The 14,488-nt window shown below is 41.2% G+C and overlaps 1 protein-coding gene across 11 annotated transcripts in view; it reads right to left on the bottom strand.

The window, feature by feature from the left end:
• Positions 1 to 14,488, bottom strand: part of UBAP2L (ubiquitin associated protein 2 like) — a 283,364-nt gene that overhangs the window by 207,192 nt on the left and 61,684 nt on the right. For all 11 annotated transcript variants that reach the window (XM_053704446.1, XM_053704451.1, XM_053704452.1 and 8 more), the window contains exons 15-16: positions 8,155 to 8,327; positions 7,309 to 7,498 (exon numbers count right to left, since the gene is read on the bottom strand). In XM_053704446.1, coding sequence (XP_053560421.1) covers positions 7,309 to 7,498; positions 8,155 to 8,327 — 363 coding nt within the window. The remainder of the gene's footprint in view (positions 1 to 7,308; positions 7,499 to 8,154; positions 8,328 to 14,488) is intronic.

Genomic DNA, 14,488 nt, shown 5'->3' with positions numbered 1-14,488 from the left:
CGAAAAAAGAAAATATAAGAAAGAAAAAAAAACAAAATTTATGCTTATCTGATAAATTCCTTTCTCCTGTAGTGTGGTCAGTCCACGGGTCATCATTACTTCTGGGATATTAACTCCTCCCCAACAGGAAGTGCAAGAGGATTCACCCAGCAGAGCTGCCATATAGCTCCTCCCCTCTACGTCACCTCCAGTCATTCGACCAAGGACCAACGAGAAAGGAGAAGCCAAAGGGTGTAGTGGTGACTGGAGTATAATTCAAATTTTTTTTACCTGCCATAAAAAACAGGGCGGGCCGTGGACTGACCACACTACAGGAGAAAGGAATTTATCAGATAAGCATACATTTTGTTTTCTCCTGTTAAGTGTGGTCAGTCCACGGGTCATCATTACTTCTGGGATACCAATACCAAAGCTAAAGTACACGGATGACGGGAGGGACAGGCAGGCTCTTTATACGGAAGGAACCACTGCCTGAAGAACCTTTCTCCCAAAAACAGCCTCCGAAGAAGCAAAAGTGTCAAATATGTAAAATTTGGAAAAAGTATGAAGAGAAGACCAAGTTGCAGCCTTGCAAATCTGTTCAACAGAAGCCTCATTCTTAAAGGCCCAAGTGGAAGCCACAGCTCTAGTAGAATGTGCTGTAATTCTTTCAGGAGGCTGCTGTCCAGCAGTCTCATAGGCCAACCGTATTATGCTACGAAGCCAAAAAGAGAGAGAGGTAGCCGAAGCTTTTTGACCTCTCCTCTGACCAGAATAAACGACAAACAGGGAAGACGTTTGTCGAAAATCATTAGTTGCCTGTAGATAAAATTTCAGGACACGGACTACATCTAGATTGTGTAGCAGACGTTCCTTCTTCGAAGAAGGATTAGGACACAAAGATGGAACCACAATCTCTTGATTGATATTCCTGTTAGTGACCACCTTAGGTAGGAACCCAGGTTTAGTACGCAGAACTACCTTGTCTGAATGAAAAATCAGATAAGGAGAATCACAATGTAAGGCAGATAACTCAGAAACTCTTCGAGCCGAGGAAATCGCCATTAAAAACAGAACTTTCCAAGATAACAGCTTGATATCAATGGAATGAAGGGGTTCAAACGGAACACCCTGTAAAACATTAAGAACTAAGTTCAAACTCCATGGTGGAGTAACAGTTTTTAACACAGGCTTGATCCTAGCTAAAGCCTGACAAAAAGCTTGAACGTCCGGAACTTCTGACAGACGTTTGTGTAAAAGAATGGACAGAGCTGAAATCTGTCCCTTTAAGGAACTAGCGGATAAACCCTTTTCTAAACCTTCTTGTAGAAAAGACAATATCCTCGGAATCCTAACCTTACTCCATGAGTAACTCTTGGATTCGCACCAATATAAGTATTTGCGCCATATCTTATGGTAAATCTTTCTGGTAACAGGCTTCCTAGCCTGTATTAAGGTATCAATAACCGACTCAGAAAAACCACGTTTTGATAAAATCAAGCGTTCAATTTCCAAGCAGTCAGCTTCAGAGAAATTAGATTTTGATGTTTGAAGGGACCCTGGATCAGAAGGTCCTGTTTCAGAGGTAGAAACCAAGGTGGACAGGATGACATGTCCACTAGATCTGCATACCAAGTCCTGCGTGGCCATGCAGGCGCTATTAGAATCACTGATGCTCTCTCCTGTTTGATTCTGGCAATCAATCGAGGAAGCATCGGGAAGGGTGGAAACACATAAGCCATCCCGAAGGTCCAAGGTGCTGTCAAAGCATCTATCAGAAGCGCTCCCGGATCCCTGGATCTGGACCCGTAACGAGGAAGCTTGGCGTTCTGTCGAGACGCCATGAGATCTATCTCTGGTTTGCCCCAACGTCGAAGTATTTGGGCAAAGACCTCCGGATGAAGTTCCCACTCCCCCGGATGAAAAGTCTGACGACTTAGGAAATCCGCCTCCCAGTTCTCCACTCCCGGGATGTGGATTGCTGACAGGTGGCAAGAGTGAGACTCTGCCCAGCGAATTATCTTTGATACTTCCATCATAGCTAGGGAGCTTCTTGTCCCTCCCTGATGGTTGATGTAAGCTACAGTCGTGATGTTGTCCGACTGAAACCTGATGAACCCCCGAGTTGTTAACTGGGGCCAAGCCAGAAGAGCATTGAGAACTGCTCTCAATTCCAGAATGTTTATTGGTAGGAGACTCTCCTCCTGATTCCATTGTCCCTGAGCCTTCAGAGAATTCCAGACAGCGCCCCAACCTAGTAGGCTGGCGTCTGTTACAATTGTCCAGTCCGGCCTGCTGAATGGCATCCCCTTGGACAGATGTGGCCGAGAAAGCCACCATAGAAGAGAATTTCTGGTCTCTTGATCCAGATTCAGAGTAGGGGACAAGTCTGAGTAATCCCCATTCCACTGACTTAGCATGCACAATTGCAGCGGTCTGAGATGTAGGCGTGCAAAGGGTACTATGTCCATTGCCGCTACCATTAAGCCGATCACCTCCATGCATTGAGCTACTGACGGGTGTTGAATGGAATGAAGGACACGGCATGCATTTTGAAGCTTTGTTAACCTGTCTTCTGTCAGGTAAATCTTCATTTCTACAGAATCTATAAGAGTCCCCAAGAAGGGAACTCTTGTGAGTGGAAAGAGAGAACTCTTCTTTTCGTTCACCTTCCATCCATGCGACCTTAGAAATGCCAGTACTAACTCTGTATGAGACTTGGCAGTTTGAAAGCTTGAAGCTTGTATCAGAATGTCGTCTAGGTACGGAGCTACCGAAATTCCTCGCGGTCTTAGTACCGCCAGAAGAGCACCCAGAACCTTTGTGAAGATTCTTGGAGCCGTAGCCAATCCGAATGGAAGAGCTACAAACTGGTAATGCCTGTCTAGAAAGGCAAACCTTAGATACCGGTAATGATCTTTGTGAATCGGTATGTGAAGGTAAGCATCCTTTAAATCCACTGTGGTCATGTACTGACCCTTTTGGATCATGGGTAAAATTGTCTGAATAGTTTCCATTTTGAACGATGGAACTCTTAGGAATTTGTTTAGGATCTTTAAATCCAAGATTGGCCTGAAAGTTCCCTCTTTTTTGGGAACCACAAACAGATTTGAGTAAAACCCTTGTCCTTGTTCCGACCGCGGAACCGGATGGATCACTCCCATTAATAAAAGATCTTGTACGCAGCGTAGAAACGCCTCTTTCTTTATTTGGTTTGTTGACAACCTTGACAGATGAAATCTCCCTCTTGGGGGAGAGGATTTGAAGTCCAGAAGGTATCCCTGAGATATGATCTCTAACGCCCAGGGATCCTGGACATCTCTTGCCCAAGCCTGGGCGAAGAGAGAAAGTCTGCCCCCCACTAGATCCGTTGCCGGATCGGGGGCCCTCAATTCATGCCGTCTTAGGGGCAGCAGCAGGTTTCCTGGCCTGCTTGCCCTTGTTCCAGGACTGGTTAGGTCTCCAGCCTTGTCTGTAGCGAGCAACAGCTCCTTCCTGTTTTGGCGCAGAGGAAGTTGATGCTGCTCCTGCTTTGAAATTACGAAAGGAACAAAATTAGACTGTCTAGCCTTAGGTTTGGCTCTGTCTTGAGGCAGGGCATGGCCTTTACCTCCTGTAATGTCAGCGATAATTTCTTTCAACCCGGGCCCGAATAAGGTCTGCCCTTTGAAAGGTATATTAAGCAATTTAGATTTAGAAGTAACGTCAGCTGACCAGGATTTTAGCCACAGTGCTCTGCGCGCCTGAATGGCGAATCCGGAATTCTTAGCCGTAAGTTTAGTTAAATGTACTACGGCATCCGAAATAAATGAGTTAGCTAACTTAAGGGCTTTAAGCTTGTGTGTAATCTCATCTAATGGAGCTGATTCAAGTGTCTCTTCCAGAGACTCAAACCAAAATGCTGCTGCAGCCGTGACAGGCGCAATGCATGCAAGAGGTTGCAATATAAAACCTTGTTGAACAAACATTTTCTTAAGGTAACCCTCTAACTTTTTATCCATTGGATCTGAAAAGGCACAGCTATCCTCCACCGGGATAGTGGTACGCTTAGCTAAAGTAGAAACTGCTCCCTCCACCTTAGGGACCGTTTGCCATAAGTCCCGTGTGGTGGCGTCTATTGGAAACATCTTTCTAAATATCGGAGGGGGTGAGAACGGCACACCGGGTCTATCCCACTCCTTAGAAACAATTTCAGTAAGTCTCTTAGGTATAGGAAAAACGTCAGTACTCGACGGTACCGCAAAATATTTATCCAACCTACACATTCTCTGGTATTGCAACTGTGTTACAATCATTCAGAGCCGTTAACACCTCCCCTAGTAATACACGGAGGTTTTCCAGCTTAAATTTAAAATTTGAAATATCTGAATCCAGTTTGTTTGGATCAGAACCGTCACCCGCAGAATGAAGCTCTCCGTCCTCATGTTCTGCAAATTGTGACGCAGTGTCTGACATGGCCCTAATATTATCAGCGCACTCTGTTCTCACCCCAGAGTGATCACGCTTACCTCTTAGTTCTGGTAATTTAGCCAAAACTTCAGTCATAACAGTAGCCATATCCTGTAATGTGATTTGTAATGGCCGCCCAGATGTACTCGGCGCTACAATATCACGCACCTCCCGAGCGGGAGATGCAGGTACTGACACGTGAGGCGAGTTAGTCGGCATAACTCTCCCCTCGTTGTTTGGTGAAATATGTTCAATTTGTACAGATTGACTTTTATTTAAAGTAGCATCAATGCAGTTAGTACATAAATTTCTATTGGGCTCCACTTTGGCTTTAGCACATATAGCACAGATATCTTCCTCTGAATCAGACATGTTTAACACACTAGCAAATAAACTAGCAACTTGGAAATACTTTTCAAGTAATTTACTAAAATATGAAAACGTACGGTGCCTATAAGAAGCACAGAAAAAGTTATGACAGTTGAAAATTAATAAACTGAAAAGTTATAGCATCAATCTTTGTAAAAAAACACAATTTTAGCAAAGGATTGCTCCCATTAGCAAAGGATAACTAACCCTGATAGCAGAAAAAAAAAATACAGAAATAAACGTTTTTTATCACAGTCAACTACAATCTCACAGCTCTGCTGTGAGTGATTACCTCCCTCAAAACAAGTTTTGAAGACCCCTGAGTTCTGTAGAGATGAACCGGATCATGCAGGGAAGACAATAAACTTCTGACTGAATTTTTTGATGCGTAGCAAAAGCGCCAAAAAAGGCCCCTCCCCCTCACACACAACAGTGAGAGAGATCAGTAAACTGTCATAAATTAAATAAAACGACTGCCAAGTGGAAAAAAATAGTGCCCAAAACATTTTTTCACCCAGTACCTCAGAAAATTAAACGATTTTACATGCCAGCAAAAACGTTTAACATTAAATAAATTAAGTGTTATTAAAAAGCCTGTTGCTAGTCCCTGCAAATTAGGCTAAAGTCTTATGCATACAGTATAATTCCAGTGAAGTGCCATTCCCCAGAATACTGAAGTGTAAAATATACATACATGACAGCCTGATACCAGTTGCTGCTACTGCATTTAAGGCTGAGTTTACATTATATCGGTATGGCAGAATTTTCTCATCAATTCCATTGTCAGAAAATAAGCTGCTACATACCTCTTTGCAGATTAATCTGCCTGCTGTCCCCTGATCTGAAGTTTACCTCTCCTCAGATGGCCGAGAAACAGCAATATGATCTTAACTACGCCGGCTAAAATCATAGAAAAAACTCAGGTAGATTCTTCTTCAAATTCTACCAGAGAAGGAATAACACACTCCGGTGCTATTATAAAATAACAAACTTTTGATTGAAGGTATGAAACTAAGTATAATCACCACAGTCCTCTCACACATCCTATCTATTCGTTGGGTGCAAGAGAATGACTGGAGGTGACGTAGAGGGGAGGAGCTATATGGCAGCTCTGCTGGGTGAATCCTCTTGCACTTCCTGTTGGGGAGGAGTTAATATCCCAGAAGTAATGATGACCCGTGGACTGACCACACTTAACAGGAGAAACCTCTTTTCTATAGAAGGGGTAGCATACATTGTTGGAGTTAAAGTAAGGACTACCTCACCAACCTCCAACTGCTAATAGCAACCATTACTTTTACTAAAGAGGTTGACATGGACACAGCTTGACCCCAATCCTTGCTTGCAGGGAAAAGTACCCATAAAAGGATTCAAAACTTAATTTTCTTCAGACACCGTCTTCGCACATCCTCCATTGACAGAGGTAAAGAGAATTACTAGGGGTTATGGGTAAGGGAAGTTTGTGGACTCTCCATGTCATAGGAAAGAAATTGTATTTTTTATCTGAATCATGAAAGAAAAATAAACACTAATACTATCAAGTGTGTTTTACATAGCAGGATTTCTTCATCCTGACTACACCAAACATTTGGGATCTAGCCTTTTAGGGACAGTGTTGATTCTTTCCTATATGATGGTTTAGTGTTGGCAATAAACTATAGAAACCTAAATAGTAATCCTAACTACTTTACATAAAGTAAAATATACTTTTTTGCCTCCTGTTTGGGACTCCCGTCTGCCCCTCCACTCAGCAGACTTATTTTAATCTTAATATACTGCAGCAGTTCAGTTAGCCTTAAAGGGATATTAAACCCACATTTTTTTCCTTTCATGATTCAGATAGAGCATGCAATTTTAAGCAACTTTCTACTTTACTCCTATTATTCATTTTTCTTCATTCTCTTTGTATTTTTATTTAAAAATATCAAGAATGTAAGCTTAGGAGCAGGCCCATTATTGTTTCAGCACCTGGGTAGTGCTTGATTGGTGTCTAAATGTAGCCAGGATTTTTTAAGGTGGGAGAGAGCTTTCTTGATCTTGTGGTTTGTTTGTTTTTGCCAGGTATTTACTGGAAAAGTTTGGATTTGTTAATGTGATTTGAATAAATTTGTTATTCTTTATTGTACAGTCAAATGGGAGAAGAATGGAAGAGAATATTTCTGTTCATGTGCTTATATTATTTATTATAAATTCTGTTCACCATGTAAAACCAATAAAAAGAAATTATTTTGGCACGTTAAGGTAGTTAAAAAGTCGTTCTTTTGCATCTAAAAAGAGAACGTTTTGTTTTCTAAAGCAGTGGGAGTTGTGCTTATCAGCGAGCGAGTAATAAGTCTTTTAGGTGTACAGATAGAATTCCACTTAAAGTCTAATTAAAAATACACAGCTTTGACTTTTTCATGCAAACAAATATTAAAATGTTTGTTCTTTCATATAGTTGACCACATAGAATACTACAGCTAATTCACTGTACAATAGACTAAACATTTCCAGCTATTTTAATAGACTTACTTTAGCTTGACTGAGATCTTTCTGTGGAGAGGAGGAAATTGGGTTGGGATACCGCCGGGTCTGTGTGGACCGCTGCTCGTACAGGGGGCCTGGAGCACTGCTCTGAGAGGTAAATGTTGCGGTTTGTATACTGCTGCCCGGGTACACGGTCTCTGGGCTCTGGTTGGTTACTACAGAGCTTGAGGTCTCACTGCAAGAAACAAGAATGTATGGTAAAGTGGCTGAATGTGCTTAAGGTGAGGAAATCTGATTGAAGGAAATTGGGGGCACAACAGGAAAACCAGCTTAAAGTAATGGTAAATAGTAGTGTTTTTTGAAACACTAGGATTAACCAGTGCTACAAATAAAGGGGACTTCAGTCATGAACTATAAAAAACATGTTAAAAGTTCCTTTATTTGCCTGCAGCATTTGCCACGCCGAGTGCCTCAGGCCGCCCACAGCAAAACGTTATTTTTTTCAATTAAGTGATGCTTCCACCTCTTACCCAATAACCAGTTGGGCTAATCGGCTAACATCACTTCATTGATAAAATAGTGTTTTAAAATTACATACATACACACACACACTATTTTATTGTGAAATTAACTGCACCCCTATCTCCCCATTTATGGTTAAAAAAACAACCAAAAAAGTTCTGACATACAAACCAACAACTCATCTAAAAAAAGAACACTAAAGAACATTATAGGCACAAATAAAGTGCAATATATATTTGATACAAAAATGCAAGCGGAGCAAAGTCAATCTGCTGAGCTCCATATGCTACTTCAAGATTTCTTTTAAAAAAATAAGACATTTGAAAGCAAAAATAAAAGGATATGCATTTCACATGCAATAAGCACTACCTTGCAGGGCTTGTGTACAGGCTGTTCTGGGATTGATTCACAGATGCATTGGTGGTGGGTAAGGATTCATACTCTGGCAAGACAGGCTCAGAACCAAACTGCAAAGCCCCAAACTGCAGGTTTAGCCCAGTGATGTCAGAGGAGCCAGGCATCTCAACGGCTAGAGCAGGTATCTGGAAATAAAATATATCTATAATTAAACAATGGAAATCCAATAACCCTATCAGAGCCCTTATGCAGAAACTCCCATTAAAGATTCATATTAAACAGCAAAGGGAGCACAACATAGTGTATCACACGATTAAATGAAAGTGGGAGAAAGGCAGCTTCAGACCTATACTCAAGATATATACACCCTATAGGTGATGAAGCGTAGGAGTTACACAGCCAACTCACAACTTGTCAGAAATGCTTGTAGATGGTGAAAAATACTCAGACTGAAGAACAGGATTGTCAAAAATTTTTTTTTTTTTTTTTTTTTTTTTTTTTTTTTATAAATTAAAAGACTACACAGGGTCGCACAATAAAAAAAACGTAAATGATTTTCAATAAAACATTTAATAGCTGCTTCTCATTTTTCAGGCAGTAGGCTTAAAAGTTAAACAATCTGAGTATATATACACAAGATAAAGGATAGTTCAGCATTAACCACTTAATTTCTAATCTATGGTCATTTCCCAATCACTCAAAACCATTAAAATAACCTTACAATCTAAAACACAATTGTCCAGAAATGCCAAATCATCACATGACTGGAAGAGACTAAATATTAGCGTAAAGTATCGATCAGGCTGGTGTCTATAGTAACAACAATTGTGCACACAATATTTGATGTCACATTATCAGACTAGTATTTATAGTGAATATTAGAAGGATAACAACTATATTGGTTGCACACAAATGCATAGTTAATCATAATAAAATTAGTTTAATTAAACATTCTCATGTAGCCCTATGCATCTTACATATCCAAATGTATTCCCTTTCCCTTAACTTCTTATGCAAGTCCAGAATCAATATTACAAATCTGTTCTATGGTGCTTTTTAACTTTAAACTTATTTTTCTTGTTGCCATAATGTAACATAACAAGTCTAGAAAACCTGAGCCAAACTGCATTTTTGTGAGATTTCTCAAATGTTTAAACTACCTAGTCTTCAATTCACGACAGGTCCTCAGTATATATTGAACCTGCATTGCAATAGATAAATTACACAACTGGAGTTACAATTCATAATTATATTAATACTAAACTCCTTTCTATCAACAAAATAAAAATATGTGGAGCTCTTGTGTAAGTGGTGCAATTTTTTTTATTGCACATATAAAAGCTCCTTTAAAAACAGACATGAAACCTAATTTCCCATCTTAATGGGAGGAGAGTCCACTGCTTTATTCATTACTTGTGGGAATTAAGAACCTGGCCACTAGTAGGAGGCAAAGATACCTCCCCACTCCCCTCATCCCCCCAGTCATTCATTGCCTTTCCTCACAGGAGGTTGGCAGAGAAGTGTTGGAAGATTCAGAGTAGTCTCTTATAGAGGGTAGTACTCTTCGAAATGGGACTGGAGTTTTGAGTAGCCCTGCCAGCCTCTCAGTGAGAGCATGGGTGAAATTTAGAGTCCAGAGATGCAGGGAGAGTCTTTCTGCGAACCCATTCCGATCAATCAGCGTTGACTAGTTTCACTGCCTGCTTTTCTTCTCTCAAGCCCATGTCGGGAGCGATGCTACTACGTCACACTTGAAAGGCCGTGTCCTGTATGTGTGTGTATATATATGTATATATATATATATATATATATATATACATATATATACATATATATACATATATATACATATATATACATATATATATATATATATACACATACATATATATACACATACATATATATACACATACATATATATACACATATACACATATATATATATATATATATATACATATATATATATACACACATATATATACATACATACATATATATATATATATATATATATATATATATATATATATATATATATATATATATATATATATATATATATATATATATATATACACATACATACATACACACACACACATATATACACACGCACATATATACAGGTGAGTGCCCCGGGCATTAGGATATAAAAAGGTGCCATTTAATTTTGTATCAAGTCCGCAATAAAGGCGCAAGCTATGGAGGACTCTGATATGTTAGCGGATACTCCCTCTTTAACTAAACCCATTAACTGTGCATATTGTGAGGAGGTTCCAGTTGAACCTCCTGCTCAACTATGTTCCACATGCTTTGACAATATTGCTATATCTAAAAAGAATAAGATATTTAGTACGACTCAGCCGTCCACCTGAGGGTTCTCCGCCCAGCGAGGTGCGTTCCCTGCCCTCATCTCAGATTACACACGCAGTTCCCCAGGGCACTACTAATCCTCCCGCAGGAGGGTTCCTTTGGTCACCAGACTTCACCGATCAGTTACAGACGGCGGTTTCTGCTGTCTTTAATGGGCTGCCATGCCCTACTAAGCACAAGGTAAAGCACTGCTATCCGTCCAAGGGGGCATCGACTCCACTGGATGTCTCAGATTATCAGCTGATGAGGACAACTCCGATTTATCGGAGGATGTTGCTTCTGGGTTGGAATAGGCTACTTCTAGGCCTCCGTATGCGGAGGAACCAGATTTTCAATTTAAGATGGAGCATTGGCACTTTCTGCTGAAAGAGGTGCTGGCTACGTTAGAGTTTCTGGAACCGAAACTACCGGAGGAACCTTTGATCCCTAAACTAGATAGGGTTTACGAGGACAGAGTAGTGCCGCAGGTCTTCACGGTTCCCATAAAGATGGCTAATATTATTAAGAATGAATAAGAGAAACTTGGCTTGTCCTTTTCCCCCTCTACTTCTTTTAAAAAGCTATTCCCCGTTCTGGACTCACAGCTTGAGCTGTGGGGAGCCGTCCCTAAGGTGGATGGTGCCATCTCCACGCTCGCTAAGAGAACCACTATTCCGCTTGAGGATAGCTCTTTGTTCAAAGAACCCATGGATACGCTCTACAAATACCTAATAATAATAATAATAATAATAATAATAAAAAGATGGAATCCATGTTGCGGAAGATGTTCCAACACACGGGGCTCGTTTATCAACCGGCGGCGGCATGTGCGGCTACCTATTGGTGTGACGCTTTGTCAGCGATGGTCGAGGTGGAGACTCCCCTCAAAGAGATTCAAGAACGAATTAAGGCCTTAAGGGTAGCGATTCGTTAATTTGTGATGCTAAAATGCAGATTATTCGCCTGAATGCTAAGAGATCAGATTTTTCTGTTTCAGCCCGCAGGGCTTTGTGGTTAAAGTCGTAGTCTGCTGACAAGACTTCCAAGTCTTGTTTGCTTTCCCTCCAGTTCAAGGGGAAGGTTTTGTTTGGTCCGGGCCTGGATTCCATTATATCTACGGTCACGGGTGGCAAAGGTGCCTTCAAGCCTAAGGGGTCTAACTTTTCGTCCCTTTCATGCAGACAAGTCTCAGCGCCAGCAGCCTGCCGCAAAGTCTGAGCAGTCCAAGGGATCTTGGAAGCCAGCAAACTGTTGGAACAAGTCCAAGCAGAACAAGAAGCCCGCCGAGTCGGCATGAAGGGGCGGCCCCCGATACATCCTCGGATCATGTAGGGGGCAGACTCTTTTTGCGGAGGCCTGGAGACGTTTTAGACCCTTGGGTTCTGGAGGTCGTAGCCCAGGGTTACAGGATAGGATTCAAGTCATACCCGCCCAGAGGCAGGTTCCTCCTGTCAAACATATCTTCAAGACCAGAGAAGAGAGTAATCGCCCCAGTCCCTCCGGCAGAAAGAGGACTGGGGTATTATTCAAACCTTTTCATGGTCCCAAAGAAGGAGGCTATGTTTCGTCCAATTCTGGACCTAAAGGCCCTAAACAAGTTTTTGGGCAATTCATAACAACTATAGACCTGAAGGATGCTTACCTTCACTTTCCAATCCACAAGGATCACTTCAGGTTCCTAAGAATCGCCTTCCTGGACCAGCACTTCCAGTTTGTGGCCCTTCCGTTTGGTCTGGCGACTGCCCCAATAGTCTTTACAAAGGTTCTGGGAGCTCTACTCGCAGTAGCGAGAGCCAGAGGAATTGCAGTGGCACCTTATCTGGACGATATCCTGGTCCAGGCTCCGTCCTACAGTCTTGTGGAGAATCACTCAAGGCCTCTTTTTCTTCGGTCCCACAGCTGGAAGATAAACGAAGGAAAGAGTTCCTTGGTCCCCAGCAACAGGGTGGAATTCCTGGGTACAATAATAGATTCTTCAGTCATGAAGATATTCTTGACAGATCAGACACTTTGTAAGCGCGTCCAACTGTCTGGCTCTCCAGACATCCCCCAGGACATCTGTAGCCAGGTGTAAGGAGGTGATCGGGCTCATGGTATCCAGCATAGATGTCATTCCATTTGCCAGATTCCATCTCAGGCCTCTTCAGCTGTGCATGTTGAGACAATGGAACGGCGATCATTCAGATCTGTCCCAACAGATATCTCTGGACAGACCGGTGAGGGAGTCCCTATTTTGGAGGATCCTACCGGGGCAGCTGTCACAGGGGACATCCAGAAAGGCACATGGACTCGAGAGGAATCGAGTCTACCTATAAATATCCTCCTTTATATCGGCTTTTATCTGTACTGTTGCATAAGAAGCTTGCGGCGCTTCCTGACATTCAGTCCTTTGTTCGGGCTCTGGTTAGGATCAGACCTATCTTTAGGAATTCTGCTCCTCCTTGGAGCTTAAACTTGGTTCTTAAAGTTTTGCAGAGGGCTCCGTTTGAGCCAATGCATACGCTTGACATTAACATTCTTTCATGGAAAGTCCTACTCCTACTGGCTATTGCATCGGCACGCAGAGTCTGAGTTGGCGGCCTTGCAATGTGAGCCTCTCTATTTTTTCACCCCGATAAGGCTGTTCTTCGCACTGGCTTGGGATTCCTTCCCAAGGTGGCATTGAGACGTAAAATCAATCAGGAAATAGTAGTTCCTTCTTTGTGTCCTAACCCTTCTTCTACAAAAGGAAAGGTTACTTCATAATCTGGACGTGGTTCGGGCTTTGAAGTTTTATCTTCACGCCACAAAGGAGTTCAGACAGACTTCGTACTTATTTGTGGTGTATTCAGGGAAGCGCAGGGGGCAGAGGGCCTCTGTCACTTCTCTGTCCTTTCATTTACTGTGTTATGCTGTGTGGCGCCCCCTGTCTTTTTGCGTTTTATAGTGGAGAGGATTTGAAGCACAGCACTTCAAATTGTGGTGCAGTCTAAGTATATTCTGACATTTTTAGGAGGCACCACACTAAACAATTTGTGCAAGAGCATGTCACCCTATGAAGCAGCAACAGCATAACATAAGTGATTTACATTCATTAAAACAGGGTTGCAATCCCAACTGGGTTATATTCCACTTTAAAAATGACTCCTCACCATCTAAAAAGGTACATTAAAATAGTGCACCAGTTCCATCACATTTTCTATTGAAAAGGGAATGAGTCATTTTTATACTTGTATAGTATATATCAGCAATTAAACACTGATTACAAAATATCTGCATACAAACTTTTTAAAAATGTAAAATGTCACTATCAATGATAAGCTTACCATCTCTTTGACTGTGTTGTATGTAGCTGGTTCAGACATTTTGCAGCATATATTTTACAGCAAAAGAAAGTACTATAATCTATATTGCACTATTTAGCTAAAATAAATTTATGGAAGATTACATTTGTAGTTTAAAATGTCAGTGATTGTTGTTGATATACTGTTTTAGAGTAATAACACCACCTTGATTTGTATTGTGCAAGACCCTCGCTTCTATGGGAGATTACTCCAGGCTGCTGAATGCCAAGGGGAAACAGGCACTGAAGCATTGCAGAGCACTCACAAGCACACTTACACAACATTAAAATGACTTCAGTAACACAGCCAGTATCATGTCTTGTGTAGCATGTCCAATTATTAATGTATTGATTTCTATCAAATATACACTTATTATATTTTATATATAGTCTAACATGACTAAGAGCCCAACATAGGGCTTGAAACGTTGTCCTTTTTCCCCATTATGTGAAGCAATAAGTTTTATTATTTTTGATAAGAGGCTGGATTCCATTCTTTTTTTCATTGGCAGTCCCTGATGAGTCCGTGCCCCAGATGGATGGGTGCTGTCTCCATTGATAGCATTTGAGTATATAAAATGTTTAGTTATTATAAAACTTTGCAATATATTTTCATTGCTTATTTTGACTCCTTTTCAAGTAATTTAGCTATGAAAATTGAGCAAT

This window comes from Bombina bombina, chromosome 1 (assembly GCF_027579735.1).
Source record: "Bombina bombina isolate aBomBom1 chromosome 1, aBomBom1.pri, whole genome shotgun sequence".
Taxonomy (NCBI): domain Eukaryota; kingdom Metazoa; phylum Chordata; class Amphibia; order Anura; family Bombinatoridae; genus Bombina; species Bombina bombina.
This window is presented reverse-complemented; position numbering and strand designations above follow the sequence as displayed.